The 21,194-nt window shown below is 28.5% G+C and overlaps 1 protein-coding gene across 1 annotated transcript; it reads right to left on the reverse strand.

The window, feature by feature from the left end:
* Positions 1-1,693: 1,693 nt before the first annotated feature.
* LOC110810553 (aluminum activated malate transporter family protein) lies at positions 1,694-4,340 on the reverse strand. The gene is made up of 6 exons (XM_022036744.2): positions 3,704-4,340; positions 3,468-3,608; positions 3,086-3,358; positions 2,834-2,970; positions 2,602-2,745; positions 1,694-2,505 (listed from the first exon to the last, which is right to left on the reverse strand). Exons 1-6 carry the CDS (start codon positions 3,987-3,989, stop codon positions 1,933-1,935), a joined length of 1,554 nt encoding a protein of 517 aa, XP_021892436.1. The 5' UTR covers positions 3,990-4,340; the 3' UTR covers positions 1,694-1,932.
* Between the last annotated feature and the right edge of the window lie 16,854 nt (positions 4,341-21,194).

A 21,194-nucleotide genomic window follows, 5' to 3' on the forward strand; every position in this document is an offset into this window, starting at 1 on the left:
ACTTTCCTCCTCGATTGGTCTACAAAGATACATCTTGATCATGAGTTTGATTTACTTAATTCGATCAAAAGTTAGGTTTTCAGCTTTCTATTCTGGCTTTGGCTTCAAGGTATGGCAATGCACTAGCAGGCCTAAAGGTAATTAATGGGAGACAGAGGAGAAATAAACCATTTTTACACGGGTACTGTTAGGCTGTACCCAGATCATTCATAAAGATTACATTAATTAACCTTGAAGCTATGGAATGTTCAGCTTTCCAATTAAGCTACAAGCTGTGGGATTAGAGCTACTGTTTCTCTGGTAATAAAGGTTAAAAAAATGCCTACTCACATGGGTTAATGTTCTTTTTTAATAAATTGTTATGGGTGATTATGATTATAATTATAAATGATTCTGTATCTAGTACTTAATTAGCTTTACATTCTCTGCTTTTATGTGTTAATTAATGTTGATTAATTAAGCATAGTGTTGAGTGGTAGAATTTAATTAAGCATCTTGCACGTTTGCTTTTTAGAGGATGAAAATAATAGTTTGATGCAATTTTCACGAAAAGAAAAAAAAAATTTGTTTGAAGTGATAGATTCTGAGAATATTGTCATTAGTTAATAATAAGTGAAGCACTTATATATATATATACATATACATACATATATAGAGTATATATAGACTGATGTGTAGCTGCACGTGCGTTTTGAAGATATTTCATATAAACCTAACTTCAAATTTAAATCATTGTAATATGCATAGATACATATATATTATATCTGTATACACACACACACACACAGACGCACAAGAAAAACAGAGTCAGTGGGATGGTTTAATTTGAATCAAATCCGCCATGGTTACTCAAGCATTTACCCACAGTTTTGGTTCCAATTTGAAACTGGTTTATATTATACATACATATATATATATATATATATATACAAGGTTAGTGGTGCAGGCATTTTGTAGGTTGAGAAACAAAGTCTGTTGGCATCTGAAAAAGAAATTTTCTCCCCTTGGATCCAGGACCCCTTCATCCTTGGGCCTTATAAATAACACCCACTTGCATGGATTTGATTGTTCCTAGCTAGTGGAAAGCATTCATCCTTCCATATATATATATATATATATCACTTTTACTTTTCTCTCCTACATAATTTTTCGTTTCTTTGTCTCTGTGTATATATATATATAGAGACACATACATACACACGTACACAAATTAATTGCAAAATATTAAAAAAAAAAACATTTGCCATGGCTAGGACCGTACTGGCTGCTACTTCCTATGTATATGGTCTTAGTTGACTTATAGCTTACATCATATATATATATATATATATGTATATATATAGAGGTATATATGTATATATATATAGAGGGGGAGAGAGATAGAGACAGCACTTCTACTAGTCAACTTGGCATTTTCTAGCAATGCTTACGTAGTTTATGCTTAACACATGTTAATTCAATAAATTTTTTATTGTATCCAATTGATACTTAACTTTACAAGAGATTATAAACTTTAATTCGAATTGTATTTTTGTTGAAAAATTATGCATGTATATTATTCGATTAATAAATATATAAATTATGAGTGAATATCTTAATTTTAATTAATTTTTATAACTTTATATTTTTTTTAAATCTCTAATATAATTTATAATTTTAGTTAAACTAGAGTCAAACATGTTCTTCCTTTTGAAAAAGCAAAAACAAAAGTACAAAGGGAAATTGTTTCTAATCAAAGATCAAATGCAGGGGAGAGTGATTTGTTAATAGTTCTTCCCCCCTCCCCCTTCTAAAATTTCTCTCACTTAGAAAATGAGAGACCCAAACATGAAAATTAATCATAAGTTCATGTTGCCCAATTTCCACATTCATGAGTAACAAAAGCTTATAACTAAATTACATGCTAATTAATTAGAAACATCAAATATATATTTACACTTCTAGTTGCTTGCCACCATGATCATGATGACCAGCCTTTTGTTTCTGAATTTCTTTACTTACAGTCTCTGGTAAATCGTGATGGTCCTTTTGTTTCTGAATTTCTTTACTTACAAGCTCTGGTGAATCGTGATGGTCTTGTATCGTAATGATAACATGTTCATCGTCGTCACCATCTAAATTAACCGGGTTAACACTTCCCCGGTGAAGCAACTGTTGTGATTTCTCAGGTGACACTGTAGCTTCAATGTCTTTAAAATGTGCTAGGTTAGAAAGTTCGTGAACTGACTCTGAAATTTTTTCGACACATTTAACGATCTCAATTAGGATTGAAGCGACTGTGGCTCCTGGCACAACTTCTAGAAGGTCGTTGGTCTCGACCAAGGCGTCACTAAGAGCAATCTTGAGGTCTTTAATGGCAGTTCTTGAGTTCTCCACATGAAGGTTGGCGGGTGAAGGGTTTGTCATTGTTTTGATTGCTGAGGATAAAGCTTTCAAGGCTTTGCTGGATTCTTTGCTCATGGTTGTGCATGGTCCTTGGACTTTACCAAGGAATTCTGTTGATCCCTGCAACAGTAATATATATAAGCATAAATATATAGATTAATTTACCGTTTATATATTAATATATATAATTATATAGTAAATTGGAAAGAAGGGTACTTTGGTATCAGAGCCGAGATAGCCATTAAGAGCTTCAATATGGTAAGCACATTTGCGAGTAAGAGCTCCAATCTTCAAGTATTGTTTCCATGGGTGACGGAGTCTGAATCGTCCATGTCCAGGTTCCCATCTTGCAAGATTAGCCTGCATAGATAGAATCATATATTAATAAATGTCGAACTACTAAATCATTATTCGAATATTGCAAATCAAGGAATTGTCATGCACTCACGAATGTTTCTTCTAAACTTTTTGAACCCAAAACACTTTTATATCCTTCAAGAAACGACTTGTCATCCTTTGATACATCACTGCAACTCCCTTTCTCCTCTGGTAATATCACTATTTCAAAATATTCACCTCCAAATCCTGTAAAATAATCAAAACTATGAATAACATTATTACATACATACATATACGTATACACACACATATATATATATATATACATATATATGTCGGTTTGCTTGTGCTAATAACGTACCTTCTAGGTAACTGCCAACCTTGTCTAAATTTGAAGCGATCAACTTGTGAAGATCTTCACCAGCCCAAACTGGACAAACAAAAATGCAGACGACCATGCAGGTTGCTCCTCCAATTAAAATTGTTGACAGCCTCTCGTGCGCCAGCACTATGATTTCGTCGACCCGACAACCCGAAACCGCCACCAGACTGAATGTCAGTATGAATATCAACACCCCATAGTCGTATCTTTGCTTGATTCTCGGGAAAAATCTTGAAAATGTCGATGCTGCAGCTGCACATGTTTTTCACGAAGTATCTTACTTTCTGCATGGCTGTTATATGTATATATGTACAGGTATGAACTATATATAAATATTGAGCATATTATATGTATACATTACCTAGAAGAAAGACAAGGGTTCCAAGAACAATGGGCTCTCCGGTCTTTCCAAAGAGACTTGCTAAGTGTTCAGCTCCAACGCCCAGAGCACCAGCTAGAAATGTTGCGAGACCTCTGTTAAGACCTTTGTTTAGGGTACCACCTGGACACACATGCAATTTACATTTGAGAAAACTTTATTTATACGTACAATATTACCGTCGGTAAAAATGGTCTTACTGTTACTCAATAACTTACCTACAGTGAATTCGAAAATAACAGCGACGGTTAAAACAGCCCACATCCCCGAAACTCCAAACCCATCATAAAGAGGCCGAGTGTAGTATAACAAAGACACTAGTGTAAGAGCAAGTCCTACTTTCAGGGAATGAGTGACTCTTCTCGGATCATCTTGCGCCAGCTTTTTCACAGCCTTTGCATTTGCCATAATTCGGATATTTAAACCGCCGGGAAATGCCTTAACCCGGCTCCAAGCTCGTTCAAAAGCCCCGGCGGCTTGCTGTTGATGACCAATATTCTCCATTGCTGAAGAAGAAGAAGAAACAGTGAAGCAGAAGCTGAATGAAACCTCTGAAGTTGGTTTTCTTTTGCTTAACCAAGAAAGCAAAGGAAGGGAGATAAGAAAGGTTATACACTAGGGATGTAACTTAGTGGTCTGTATTTATAAGAAAAAGTTGGGTGCAGAGGATGAATATTATATACATTTGCTGTGTAGTTGCCAAGAATATTATATGTATATATAGGTAAGTATATAAGCTTTTTGTGTAGCTAGAGAGAGAGAGAGAGAGAGAGAGGGCAAAGGATTTGTTTGATGAGAAAGTAAGTTAATTTCGAAGTGTTGCTGACTAGGAATGAATCTAAACTAAATATTTATTTACCAGAAACAGCAGCTCGTGTGATGATCATACAAAAAGGTTTTAGCCCACCACTCACTAGTCAGAACCAGAAAGTTTAGTGGGTTTGTTTTGCCCACTATCAATAACAAGTCAGACAGCCAAAGGTTAAGACAGAAATTCTTGCCCAAAGAATATTGATCTCTCTACAGCACAAATACATATATACATATATGTATACATATTACCATGAAGTAAAGGAAAAAAAAAAATATCATGGGTATTCATTTTATAACTTGAACATGTAATTTTCTCAATAAAAAAAATATATTCAAATTTAATGGTCAGAATTAACATTTCATTAAGAATTAAATTTTTTTTATTTTTCAAAAAATGTATTAAGAATTGTATTTATCACAGTTCGATTCTAATTAAAAGAGTCCGAAATTAGTAAAAATAATACAAAATTATAAAATAAAAAGAAAAAGAAAACCCAATTCTAAAAAAATTAAGTGAAACATTTGGAAGTAGTGAATAGCAATGAATTGGATCTGCAGGTTTTAGTTGAGAAAGTGGAAAGATGATCATAAAAAGTATATAATATAAATAATGTGTAGAGTCAATGGCATTGAATGTAGCAAGTAAAACAAAGTTACTTAAAATTAAAAAAAAGCACTGGTGACAAGCCTTTTCTTTTCCCCTCCACATTGTTTCCATTAGAGAAAAAAAAAAAAAAAAAGATAAGGAAAAAAGCTAAATTAATTAGGTCAGAAGGCTGAATTTTCTGAAATGTTAATTAAAATGAGTCAAAGGGAGGAGAAATTTTCAGTCTTTCTCTTGAGAATTACTTCTAAGTTCCATCAGCTAAAATAATTAGGGTTTTCTACATATATATATATATATATTTGTGTACAGCCAACCTCCTTTCATCTCCTCTCTAAAACATTTAATATTATAAGTATATCTTTTGATAACAGAGGTCACGAACTAGCACGATAAGTTATATGTAATCAATATTATATATAAATAAGTCGATTTACGTATATATATATGTACAGGACCAAGCTTTGTTAATAATGAAAAGAATTGAAAATTCCTCTCGCATTCAATATTTATAAGTTGATTAATAATAATAAATTAGACATAATATCACATCAATTAATTATAATTATCAAATTTATGAGTTCGTGTAATGTTCTGGTGTGTATTTTCATTTATATATTTTATTTTTGTAATATTATAGTTGTTATATGTATATTTATCTTATAAAGTTTGGTAAAATAATACTTGGTTGATGAGCAAACTAATTATTTTAATTAATTAATCAATTAAAGCAAAGGTGACGATCCGAAGACAACCCCAACAAAACTTAGTGTTCAAAGTAGTTCTTAACAGAAAAAGGAAAAGGAAGAAGTATGTCACCACTGGTCCACTACTATTCCCTGCAACATATATATATATATATATATATATATGTGTGTGTGTGTGTGTGTGTGTGTAAATATATTCAAATATATAATTCTAGAAAATGGTATGCTATACATATATAATTAATTAATTGGATCATAGTGACAACAGAATGACAATGGAGAAAGGTGAAAAAGACAAGAAGCAAACAAAAACATGACAAAATCCTCAGCACCCCCACATCATCTTCTTCCTTTTATTATGATAATTACAGAACTCTCCAATCTGATACCAAACATGATGATACGATCCATGATCGTCGTTCATTTTTTTTTTTTACGATTATACTATCTTCTTTAATTTAATTATAAGACGAAAATGGAGATGATCAAGACTTGATGTTAATTACCAAAAGAAGCAAAGTCCATACTAATCTAACCATGTTCCTTAGCTTTTGGAGTTGTTCTTCTTCATGCAAAACTAATAAAGCCTACACTATCATCACTACTGCCTACCAGCTAGTTGTGCATGTATATACATGTACATATATATGTGTGTGTGTGTGTGTGTAAATATATATATATATATGCGAAAATAAAAATGGGTAAGTTCCTTTTTCTGCTGGGTATTCATCTCCCACTAAAAATATTTCCATGGTTGCCATGTAAATCCAGCAACTTGCACAGAAGTTGAATCAAAAGGGAGCTTCATGGATGAGGGAAACAGCAAAGCATGCCATTTTCAAACTTCTACCTTATGATTCTTATCCACTACTCAATTTCTCTTTTTTTCCTCTGCTACATATATATACACACACATGACCGTACGTAGATATGGAAATTGCTGAATGGCCAAAAGATTTCCCACTTGAAACCCAGCAAATTTTTGGTATAGTTTGTTCATTTTGGACTTTCTTTGATTTGATTTTGTTTTTGATTTATAAATATACATATATATATATATGTAAGCAATAATATGCTACAAGATATAGAATATATGCCTGCTGCCTCATGATACGTATATAGTATGTGAAATTAATGTTCTCTTTTATATATATATATAAAATATTAAAGACATATTTACGTGTATATATATGTCATTAGTCCTTTCTTGAAGGAACCACATTCGATTAAACTGCTTGTATAATGAGTGATCATGTGCCTTATCTGGATTTGGAAGATTATTTCAACTGGTTATCAGAATCTTTTTGGACCCTTCATAGAAACTGGTAATTTAAATTTAACACTCTTTCTCTCTATATTAATGTAGAATATGTTAAAGGAGTTGCAGACTGCAAAAGCTATGTATACATGTATGGTAACGAATTTCATACTTTAGGTATAAATATATACACACATCTGGAACATTACATTACAATTATATACATATATATATATATATAGAAACTAGTTGCACTGCTGCTTATATAATGGCTGATCAAACCGATACTGAGATAATTTCAAGTTTACGGTAAAATCTAAAATTGTCTTCTAAAATATGTAAGGTTCAAAAATATATTCTCATTTACTGGCGAATAAATCTTTAAAAATCTCATTTAATTTTAAAAATGTAATCTTTAACGAGAATATAACATTTTAATTTGAAACTGGTATGTGGGTTTGTGTGTATATATTTATATATATATATATATATATGTTTACATGTATCGTTAATTTTCATTTATTTTACCCGTATATCGTTATTATATTTAAAAATCAATTTTAGTTACGATATTATTTGTAAAATAAATTTTTTTTTAATACAATGTCCTTTCCCTGTATTAAATAATTTTAGCTTTATGTCTCCTTGAAATACAAGACCTATATATATATATATATATATATATATACACCTATATATATATGCATATAAACAGAGCCCTGGCCATACTAGCTTCCCAGCCTTGTTCACCTAATGGGCCTCATGTCAATTAGAAACCCATCGAGCCCATGTCTCTGTTGGCCCAAATATTTTACCAATTCCAGACCAATTTTTTCTCAGGTCCAATCAAAGATAATTATTCACCACAAATTATAGATATATATATATATATTCTCGCGGTCTAGTTGTGATTTGAGCAAATTATAGATCACCAACAACAAGGCCCACTTCAGATCTGTCGTCTATCAATTTCAAATAAGGCCCATAGGCCCACATAAAAGGGTCCAAGTTTTGGTGGACCATGACATATAATATATATATATATATACACACACACACACACAAATACATACAAGTACTTTCTCCTTATGTTCATTTTCACAACCTAGGACAAATTGCTAAGGTACATAAACATACAATACACATACTTTGCCTAAATTGAGCTCAGCATTAATTTAAAGTGTTTGCACCCAGAAGTTACATCAAATGAAAGTTAGCACATCTTATATTATATTATATTATATTATATCATACTATACTAAAATATTATATTATATTATATTATATATGTCGTGTATGTTCATTGTTTTCAGTACACATATTTGACATTACCCACTTGTGATATATAGATAAATTTGTAGCATGAGAGCTAAAGTGGAGAACAACCAAAAGGGAAAGAGATATATATGTAATGGGGGGGGTTTTGGAGAAAAAGAAAGAGATAGAGAAACATGTAAGATACCATAATGCTAATATATATATATATATGTGCATAATATGTATATGTATATGTATATGTATAAGTATATGAATATGAAAATGGGAATCTCATGATTGAACAACAACAAAGCATACAAGTATTGAAAAAGGAAGGAGAGAATTAGGTCCCATTGATTTATCTCTATCTCTCACTCTATCATTGTTTTAAAACTCTCAACACAACTTGTCTCCTGGGCCAACCTCACTTGACTCTGCCTTTTTTTTTTTTTTTTTCTTTTTCTTTTTTTTTTTTTTCCCCCACCAATATAATTATTGAACCCATTGTATCATCATCATCATCATCATCATCATCATCATCATCAATCTCCTACCATCTTCATTGAATTTCAATTTTTACTCACAGTTTGATTTCACTTCCCAAATTCAGCTGCACACACACACACACACACACACATATGTACTTATGTACTTCCATTTAAGTGACACAACCATGTTTTTCTTCTCTAAAAAATGAAACCCTTTTAAGTTCCTCAAGAAAAAATGATACCCTTTTGATTAAATTACAAAAATATTTTTTTAAGATGTATTTTTTTTTTTTTTTTCAAACGGTATACATTTAAATTTACATAAATTGTTCAAAAAAAAAAAAAGGACCCATTTGTTTTCTTCATAGAAAATGATACCCTTTTGAGCTCCTCAAGAAAAAATGATACCCTTTTAATTATATGGCTAGAATCTCTTTAATCTTTAAGGGTACATATACATATACATATATATATATATATATATGTGTGTGTGTAATTCTATAAGCTTTTGCATATTTCATTTTTTGTATGATTTGAACTCAAATAATATATAAGAAGATAAGAATAATTAATAATAAAAATATTAACTTCTCAATTATTGTATTCAAATCAAAGATTTAACATTGACAAATTTCTTATAATTTTTCTCATAATTTTCATCAAGAACCATTTTTTTTTTTTCCTTATAATCCTCCTCTTGATTTTCAGCATAGATTTTTTGCTTTGAAAAGTTTCTTTCCTTATCAATATATACATATATAATTAGAAATGCAAGGGGAGATAGAATCATCCTCTATTCGGTCTCAATGATTGCAAATTAACTATTATATTTCCATCATATTATATGTTGTGTCTGTATAGCTCCTCCAATGGAGGTCTGTTTTAAATATTAAATTAATTTATCATGATACAAAAGAAACACAAGAAGAGACCGACTGAAAGATCCGCAGCAAAATCTTGATAGCGAAGTGAATTATATGGGATACGATACAAGATTGTCTATACTTTGTGAAGCATTAAATTAAAGCTTCCAAAACCTGAGAATCCATATATACATACATATATACATACATCAACAGGATCTATCTAGCTTCTCATTGATCAATATTATAATGAAGTGTGTATTAATATATATATATATATATATATATATACACACACACACATTTTTAATATAATATGTAAGAAAGGAACTACTATTCAATTCAATACAAACCTCAGTATATAAAACCCTAAGTACTCTGCAGCCGTCGGATTGTAACAGATCCAGATCGCTGAAGTCAACATATTTGACTCTTGACTATCCTGCTTTTATATCTATATTTCAAAATCAAATGTCTCGGTCTCACGAACAAGAGTTGAAATTAAAATCTCTAATTTAAATAATGACATATATAATTATTGGGTTAAGACCGGTTTGCTTTAATTAATTTTTTGATTTACTTTGACGGTAAATTAAAATTTTAATTTATTCAATTTTGATAAATATAATAAATAAATATAAAAATAATCAAAATTAGTAAAAAAATCCAACTAGTTCACATAATGGGGGTTAATTTTTTTTAATTTAATTTGTAATTATAAAATTATAATTAAAACCAATAATTATAGCATGACCCTTTAATAATAATATATTTTGAAATTTTAAATTGCTGCCGCCTCGACACCTTCTATCTTTTTCATCTCATAATTATCAATTTCTTATCCTAATTGAGTAACCCAAATGTTTGGAAATCCATCTTCAATGTCAAAATCCACTTTCTTTTTCTAATATATATATATATATTTATATATCATACACACACACACACACCCATCAACACATTTTTTATGATGTATATTATAGAAGAAAAAGTGACTAGTCATATATATACTAAGTTTTGTTTGGATACCCAGAAAAAGAAAAAAGAAAAAGGAGAGAAAGAGAAAGAGAAAAAGTAGCTTGGATCTCAACAAAAATAGTTAGGTAAGCCCAAGTAATTTAATATTAGGGTTCCCAAAATTGATGGGTCTTGCTTTTATGTCTTTGATTACTACTATTGCTTAAAACATGTCTCATGCTTTCTATAAATTAATTAAATTAAATCATGTTTCCTTCAAATTTTTGAGTAAACAAAATTAAATTAAATAATTGAAACAAATTATAATAATATACATAATTTTAGTTGGGTAAAAAATTTAAATATAATATTAAATTCAATTTTATAATTTTACTTAATTATCCTACTTTTAACACCATATATATTTTAATTAAGAATGTAAAAAGTACCCATTAATTATTTATATAAAATAATTGGAAAATAAAAAAATAAAAAAAGTCAACAAAATTAAGAGACACAAATTTATAGGTGAGGCGTGTTTGGAGGAATACTTACCTGCCTACTTCAACAAGTTGTGGGTGATGAGTTCGTGGATGCAAAGATGCCACGACGTCTAAGTCAATCTAGAAATTCCATAACAATTCCTAACTTCTTATAAATCCCAATAAATTATTACGTAATAATTAATTTTTTCATGTTAAAAAAATATTATGTTGAATTTCTAAGGTGTTTTTGTTGATTCAATTAAGAAAATTTAACCGTATTAAAAAGCTTTTTACGCCAATAAGTATAATAATTTCGTCGGGATTCAAACCAACTTTGTTATCGTAACTCTACAAATCTCGTATCCAGAGTGTAGTCGATGAACAACAAGTAAATATTTCTGTAGTACTCTTTATTGATAACGAGAGACGGAGGAAGCTAGGTTAGCAGAAAAATAATTATCGATTTAAGGATGCAAGGTGCATCTACTTTTTTAACTTAAGAAGGGACAGAGAAAATGTGTCGAACCGATGTTCGAGTACTAGATACTACGACGCTGAAATAATTCATGTTATACTCTTAGAAAAAGTTCAAACGACCTTCAACATAATGGTATCTGTACCCGAAATCGAAACAGGCGGGTAAATAGAGTTAAATAGTATAATTCGACTGTTATTAGTACATAATACACTTATAAGGTGACGAATTATATGTTTTTAATAAATTTTAAATTGGTAAGAACAAAAATTATTCAAAATATACTTCAATAAATTAAAAAAAAAAAATTATTAAAGAAAACTTATCTCTAGAGATGAAACAAATGAACCTTAAAAAGGGAAAGAAAACCATCATACCCATTTTTTTATTATAGAAAAAAAAAAGATTCTAAAAATGTTATAATAAACAATAATGATGATCCGAGTTTAAAGATGAAACTAGACTTTATGAGTAATTTATTTACACCCAATTATTCTTAATTTCTTTTACTATAAGAAGGGTTGCTTTCACTAAAAGCGATACCTAGTGAATCATTATCATACACAAATACTTATATAGACCGTGATTATTTACCATTGTACTAAATATAATCACCATGATTACATGTTGAACGATATTTATGGGTTAATTTATTTATTTTTTATTGAGATTAAACTCTTTTTTATGCATTAAAAAATAAAAAAAATATATCTCGTTATTATTATTTTAAAAAAAAAAATTAAATTACATTTGATATATAATTTTATAAAATTCTATTATTTATATTCTAACATGTACACACGAAAAATACTCGAAGGTAATATAGTAAACGACGGTGAAATCAATACATAAATAACAAAATAATGATTAACGGAATCAAAATCATTATTATATGTATGGTTAAAATAATATTTTATTATAATTAATTGGGTCATTTTGGTGAACAATAATGGTGTATTTTATTAACACCCAAAAAAAACAAAAAGGAATTAAAAATTAATTAATGATCGTACAACTCTAAGGTCAAAGTTATGTTTAATTCACGTACACATTCTTTCTTTCTTTCTTTCTTCAAAATTAATTATTAAGATTAATAAACCACGCCTACTAATCTACATTAAGAACCATTTCAAATCAAATAAAGATTAATTAAGAAAATGGGTGCCTATTAATTTACATCAAATCAAATTGAGATTAACCACGCAATTAATTGATTAATTAAGAAAATGGGTATTTTTTTTCAAAATTAAAATTTTATAAAATAAAATTTAAAAAACAAAAAATCAAATTTTATAATTTATATAATAATATCGATTAAAATGACTTGATGTAAAATTTAAAATGCAAAATCAAAAGAATTTTGTTGGGTTGCATTGATTGGAGGAGAAGATACCTAACTCGGAGAAACCCCTTTTTTTTTTTTTTTTTTTTTCCTTGGAATGAAATGAATGATATGTCCGAAGGCAACGAGTCACGACTCATGACTCGTGCCGTAGGTGGGCCCGTGGTGGGCCCCAGGGTTTCGGAACAATTGGTTGCATGAATCATATGCCTAAGTTTTAATTTTTCAATCTTCCCTTTTTTTTTGGTTAAACCGCCTTTGGCTCCAACCAATAACAAATGCCTTATTTTTACAAGTCAAATAATAATAAATCCCTTATTTATGAATATAATTTTCATTAATCAAGCTTGTTATTACAAATTTATATATATACATATATATTTTAACTGATATAGAACGTGAGATCTTTTATAAATATCATGATCTTTCAATTAAGATATTTTTTTTTGTCAATATGTTTCTCGTACTACATATTTATAGACAGATTATCGATTATCATATTTTACAAACTGTGTTAACGATTTAGTTAGAGTTTGATTTATCAAATTTAAGTGATTATTTTCTTTTTAATTATGAAAAATTAATTTTTTTAATAGCTTGACAAAAGTAGTTAGTAGCTAGAAGTTCAAACAGTGGCATGGCTCGGAGGTTATCTTCCTAGTTATTGAGTTTCTTTTTCGATCGAGCGATTCCTTGCCTTTGTATAGGGTGATATTGGGTGTGAACTTGATATTAGAAATTAAGATTTTTTTATTAGTTGTGTGTGTATGTTGAGCATTTTATTTGTTTTGCGCACATTCGTGGTATCTAATGGAGGATTCGTTATTATCTTATGTGATTGTTGATTCAAGTTGACTTATAATTTTGCTCTATTAGTTACGCTGATCTTGTGATATGCATATCTTAACATTTGCCTACATTTATTGTTATTTTGTGTGCATAAAGTCTCGTGTTCTCTCTTGTAGTGGTAACTTTGTCTACTGAAACTAATTTGTTTGCTAAATTTCTCATATTACCATCTGTTTCAATTGCCATATACGTTTGTAAATAAGTAAAAAAAACTCATAGTTCTTGTTTAAAATTAATTGCTTTTGAGACTTATACAGGTTTTTGTTTGTTATTCGATTATACTGTTACTTCTCTATTTATTGTTTGGTTTGCTTTCAATAGCTATACAATTATCAAATTTTATTGTACTTTAAATATCTGATGCTTTTTCAATTTTGGGGAGAGCTAGTTTTTGGGTTTCTACTTTTGGATTTATGTTCGTAAGATGTTGCTAATGTCACTTCTTATGAGCCATTTGTTCATAAGATGTTCACAAGATGCTGCTAACTTTTTAGAAACTATATCAACCCGATCATCTCGTGTGTTTCTTATCTCGTTGAAAACCTCACTTTTTTTTTTCTCTAATTCTTATATTAGTTGAGTTTGATGATGCATTATATATTATTTTTTATTTGTGTGACTATTTTTAGTAAACTTTTTTAAATAATAAAATTTATATATTTGACATTACTCAAAAATTTGCATTCTCGTCTTAATTAATATATTTTTAAATCTCATTTGATTCAATCTTATTTTTATAATGATTTCGATATATGCATATATAATTCTTAAATTTGAGCTATCATTAATCTCAATTTGAATTATTTATGATGAGATTTCAATTCTCAATTCATGTTATTTTGCAAAATTATGCACTGCCGAATTACAAAATCTATGAAGAAAACTAAAAGTTATAAAATGAAAAACTATTCTTAATCACTTGAGGTAATTCATAATCACGGAATAATTATGATTTTATCGATGGAAGTAAAATGAAGTTAATTACTATAAACCCCATACCTTTCAACTATCGTTATTCGATTTTTTTTTTTAATTTGGTCACGTGTAGCAAAAATAATTGCACCCGAATAATTGTGATAAATAATATCTATTATAAATTCTCACCTTTTTTTTTTTTTTCAAAATACACACATTTATATTATTTTTTTCTTTTAATTTTAAAATAGAGATATACGAAGTAGGTAGTTGTTGAATTGATAAATTTGTCTACATTATAATATAAATTTAAAAAATATATTTTTCCTATAAGGCTACGACTTTAGAGACATGAATTAAAATTTTTTTAGCGAAAAAAATATATTTAATTATTACATTATTTTATGTGTATTTTAAAGAAAAATAATCGTCTCCAAAATAAATATTCAAATTTACAAAAAGATTTTTAAGAACCATATGTTTGCATCTGTCTCGTATAAGTTAGACAATCCCTACTTTCGCAATTCATATATTTAAATATTTTAGAATTAGTTGAAATTAATTAACAAAAGTAATACGTCTATTTACATAATTATTTTGAGAAGTAATTATTATAATAATTAGAGAAGAAAATATTTATTTTCTCATAATCGAAATTTCTAAAAATTGAAATTCAATATAAAGCTGGGATTAATTAGTATTTGCAAAAGGAACTCAAAATTTATAAGGATTCGCTTGACTTTGACTTTGGAGATCTAAAGAAACCGGTCTTAGTGTGATTCTGGCATTGTCCGTACAAGTTATATAAACCGAGTGAAGGATTGAGTTAACCTCACAAACAAACAGAAGGAATAAATAATAGCCATCAAACTGCCATGATCTTATTTAGCAATCTCGTATCACTTGGATGTACCGCTAAACGCCAAAAATTATTCTGCCAGAACTTTCCCCATAGAAGATCCGTTACGGGTTAAAAAACACACGTAGCAAATTAATACAATGCGAACAAGCCTTCGTTTACACATGATACGAACCGTTCGACTCCAGATCTGGCTTCTAATCTCGTGATCCAACGGTCATATTTTGTATCCAGAAAGCTCCCACAGATTGTCGTTGTACTGTATAAAAAATTGTCGACGCAGAAACATCCACTCGCGTCCAAGCGCTGTAACATCCGACACTTCAACGTCAGAGATTTCATTTTTCCTTTATCGAGAAGAGCGTGGGAAGCACGCATCTTTAACAGGATTGGGGCTTATTATTCGAAGAATTAGGATGATATCACTGTGGATTTTTGTTGTGCCTTGGAGATGCTGGAGACTTGCGTACGCCTTACGTCACTTTCCAACCCTCTTGTTACACGCGACGGCATTAACTACACACTCGAATAATAATAAATTTCTTTTTTTTTGGGGGGAAATTATTGGAAAACCAAATATATATATATATATATTTTTGACTCGATGGTCAATCAATCCAACGGTGAAGATCCATGCAACCGCAACACACGAAAAGAAATCCCTCCGTTAAAAAGCCCGACGTACGTTTGGCAGAGAGGGGTGGGGGGACAATAATAACTTGGAAAAGTACGGGGAAAGGGTAGAAGAGTAATTTCAAAGTTTGGGGAAGCGGACAAATGAGGGCCACGTGGCGGAAAAAGGTGGAGCGTAGTTAAAAGAGTCTTGGGGGCAGATTGTCACGTGGGACAAGAGTCCGACACGTGTCCAGTGGATGAAACCGACAACGACAAGCTTGGAGATACATACATATCCAAGCATTAAAGAAAAAGTCAGTTGCGGAGGGGGCGAGCTCTCCTCCTATTGGCTACTTTCTTGACCTTGTGCACACGTGGGACCCGTCTATTCGTGGAAGTATATGGACTCTATAAAGAAAAAATATATATATATATATATATATTAAAGGGAGGAGGGTGGGGAGTTTTGATTGGGTGGTGGGGGCCACACGGGAAGAGGGGAGGCGAATCTTCGTTAAAGTTTTGGAAATATATTGAAGGTAGGAGTGCTGTGGAGTGGACGCGTGTACAGTGTGTGTGGGGACCACGCTTCGTTCGCAAAAGTCCAAACCCGGTTCTCTCTCTCTCTCTCTCTTTGATTGATTAAAATAAAAGTTAAGCAAATGAAAAAAGTGGCGCTTATGGGTTCGGCACGTGGGATCGACGCGGCGGGACCCACTTGCATGCCTAACTCTTAGCACTTGGTGCGCTTCACTGACGTGGCACTTCTTCTGCCCTTCACTTCACGTCCATTGTAAAAACATGATCTTGATTTTTCTATTTTCCATTTAAAAAAACACAATTTCTTAATATTAATAAAATAATTTAAAGTCCAATTTTGTTGAAAATAGTTATTATCTCTTCGATATTTACCTCAATTAGTTAAGGCATAATTTATGGTCCGTATAGAAGTCTAAATTTATATGTGATTTCTATTAATTTTAAGTCCTCGTTATCTTTTTAAAATAAAATATAATTAAAATAAATATAATTCGATGTTTTTTTTATAATATAATAATAAATTATGTTGAAATAGTTTTTTTTTTTTTTTTTAATTATCAATCGTGGGTTAATGATAATTTTGTGATTAAATTTTGGGATAGATAATGTTTAAAGGAAAAAATTAATAGTGTAAATAATATGATTAATTTGAATTGGTGGGTAATACTTATTAAATCATTAAGTAAAAATAACAATAATTTAAACGTGAGAATTTTAAATTTTACTTTTAAAAAAAAAAAATTGTTGTGCCCAATGGTGGGAAGCACGTGGGGAAATTATAAGTGCATGTTATTTTTTATTCGTTTTTTTTTTAAATAATAATAAAAAGAAGAAGAAGAAGAAGGCAGATGAAATATGATTGATGATTTGAACTTTGGTAGAAATTTGGGTTTTTTCTTTTATTTTTATATTTTTCTATGGTTGATTTTATATTATTTATTAGTTTCGTAAATATTTTTTAAAATTAAATTAAAATAATAAAATATTATTAATTATTAAAATTCAGAAATGTCAATGAGACAAATTTAGCATAATGCAACTTTAAATTATTATTTGTAGCCCCCGTCCCGCATTTGCTTTTTCTCATTTCTCTCTAAATTAACATGTTGTTTTTTAAATTTTTCATAATTAATATATATTTATTTATATGTAACAAATAGTTATTTTAGTCAAACTAATTAGGGTTCTTTTTAACGAAAGTAACACGATGATATTATATAGATTTGGTCTACCAATGTTTTTTTTTTAATGGATAAAATAAACTATTGTTTTTGAATTTATTGTTTGAAATTCTTATATTTTTTTTATTTAATTCCAAAATGGATACATAAAAATGTAATTTAAATTTAAATTAAAACATTTTAAAATCTCTATTAAAATGGGTGAAATCTATTGTATTTGATATTCTTTTAAGTCAATACATTTAATTTAATTTCTATATTACATAATTATTTAAGGTATATCAAACAAAAAAAAATGACTATAAGAAACTAAATATTCAAATGAATGTATGAAAATAATTTATTTATTCTAAATATACAACGATCATGTATATATATATATTTGTTTAGTCGATTTTCACGAATTAAAACTAATTAAGCTATCTGTTAAAAAAAAAAATGTATATAACAGAATCAAAAGATTTACAATAAAAATATGCCGTCAATTTTTAATTTATTTTTTTTTAATTGAATAATTTATTTATTTAAAAATAATAATAGTTATGCCGCAAATTAAATTCAAAATCTAAGAGAGATGCTCACGTGTATTGACGATCATAATTTCATAAAAGAAAAAAAGGAAGAGAGTTTGGCAAAAGGGGACATAAAGAATCATGGATGGTGCCTATTATGGGTTTAATTCAATGAATTCGACATGGGTATCAATCTAAAATAGCTATTCATAAAAACTAAAGTGCAATAAAGTCCTACTCCCCCCCGAAACTTGCGAGCTAATTAAACGAGCCACCACCATAATACAACCCAAAAGAAATGTAAGTATTTATATCGTAGTATATTTTCTAATAGAATTTCACGATCATATTTATTTGATCGTTACAATGTAATTAGATTCTTAAATATTATTATCAGGTGTTTTTACTAAAAATTGATTATACAGTTTTTTAAATGAGTAAAACAATTTAGAAGCCGCTAAATTTTCTGAGACTTCTCTGGAAGGTGAAAAGTTTTATTCGAATACTATTTGATTGTATGTGTTTTATAAAATATTCTATAAGTAGCTTTATCATGTACTGTAATAAACAAATAAATTCTCATACACGTAATGTAGTCTTTTTTTTTTTCATTTCTATATAATCGTGATATATAAACATACTTTAAAATATTTAGTGTGTAAGAACTAAAATGTGTTTTGGAATATACTCTGTAATAAACTTGAATTTGTATATATTTTAAAGACAGTATAGAACACATTAACTAAGTCATATAAATGTTGCGGCATATTTACGTATTAGGTGAAATAAATCATCGTTATTAATTACTATTTCAAAAGTTCAAATTTAAATTTTAAAAGTTCAATTGACCTACATAATTGTAACTACGATATATTATGTATAGTAATTAATCTATATTTAATAATTTTAATTAAAATATTGAAAAAAAATATATGATTTATTATTTGACACATAATAAATATGTAATCGGATGATTGATACTTTTATTATTATATATAAATATGTGAATTCGACACGAAATATATATTTTATTTTCCGTTTCATTTAAAAAATGTTAATTGTATTATTATCTATATGCAAATATTAACTAATTACGAAAATTAATAGGTTTTCTATTTGTAATTAATTTTATTTTAGTTAAATATGATGCAAATATTGAGTTCATAATTACGTGTATGCATATATGTGGACGCGCGTGTAGGGTCATAGAGGTAGGTTGCGGGCATGGATGGGTATTACCCGGCGAAGAAGCCCACAAAAAAAAAAAAAAAAAAGAAAAAAAAAAGAGACAGCCAATTAAAATCAGGTGGGGTCCAGGAAAGAAAGTAACGCTCTTTAATTTTCTCTCTGCATCGTCAACAAGCTTGAATCTGTACCATATTCATTAAATATTAATATTTTTTCAATTAATTTTTATTTCTAATAAGTTTTTTAAAAAATAATTTTGTCGGCTTTTATTTTTAATTATTTGTTAATTAGTATTTTAAGATTATGATTTATTTGTTAATTGCGTTTCCAACGAAATTTAGAAGAATTTGGAAATTTCTTTGTTTCTTTTGAAATTCTTCGGAGGTTTCGAGTTTAAATTATTAGATTTAAGTTCAAATTTTATAATAAAAGAATAATGATATTATGTATATTAATAAAGTAGTGTATATATATCAGTTATAATACAGTAAAAATAATATTTAAATGAGAATATATATAGTAACATAACTTGACTCAAAATCATACCATCTATTTAATTAAATTATAATTTGTTATATATACGAATGAGAGTGATTAAATTGTTCACTAATGTATATATATATATATATGTACACTTACTAAATTGGGAAATAATAAGTAATTTCAACCTGTTATAAATATTATATGTAAAAAATATGGGTATTAGCACGTAATTAAATAAGCTTCATTTATTTTTTAATTTCATTATATTATAATTAGTCAATAGATGAAATTATGTTTAAAAATATAATTTTATTTACTTTTTTTCACTTGTGTTATGTACTTATTTATTTTTTATAAATAAATAAATTCAATATTAATATCATAGCATAATGTTATGTTTGCATAACATTATTTCAATTAAAAGTATAATATATTAATGGAAGATAATAGCATAGTGCCTAAGAACGTATGTGTTTAATTAGATAAAAAAAAAATGTCAAATTTTTTTAAGCTAATATCGTAAAAACACTTATAATAATAATATTAAAATTTATACCTCATCGAACATGTTATTTTATTTATAAATTAATTTATTATATAACAGTAAATACGATTATTTATATATAAAAAATTAATAATAAATATTAACATTATAAAAATATATTTAAATAATAAAATATACCCGTAATAATTAAATTATGAATATATTTTAATTACCTATTTATTATGGTCAATATAAATATTAATGTTAAGTGATTTTTAAAATAAACATGATTTAAATAATTTATTAGTAATAAACACTGACTTAAAAAATTAGTTAAACATAAAGTTTATAAATGTAATCACGAATAAATACATTGTGTACGAGTAAATATTATGATACTTAATGTATTTATTTAATCATAATAATACATGCGTAAGTAATATAAATATATATTATTTACCACGAGGGTATCAATTAAGAATTATATAATTTTAATTAGCGGAAGAGGCAGAATAAATTTGCCTGTTTAGAGATGCATTTAGATAATTACAATACATATACAATGAGAAAAAATTAGGGAGATTATAATTAGGAGTTGCTAATTAGGTTCTTAATCATATCAATCGGAATTAAAGAATGGGGCCCGCGTAGAGGATAGTTCAACAACTCGATTGTGAAGATTAGGGAAGTGGGTCCCCCACCGGCCTTTAACAATGACACTTTCACACGTCAATACAATAAATAATTTATTATAAATAATTAAATATTCACTTAATCTTTCAATTATGCCATTGATGATGAATGATGATGATAATGCAACTTGTCTATATATAT

This window comes from Carica papaya, chromosome 8 (assembly GCF_054855325.1).
Source record: "Carica papaya isolate Zhongbai chromosome 8, ASM5485532v1, whole genome shotgun sequence".
Lineage (NCBI taxonomy): Eukaryota > Viridiplantae > Streptophyta > Magnoliopsida > Brassicales > Caricaceae > Carica > Carica papaya.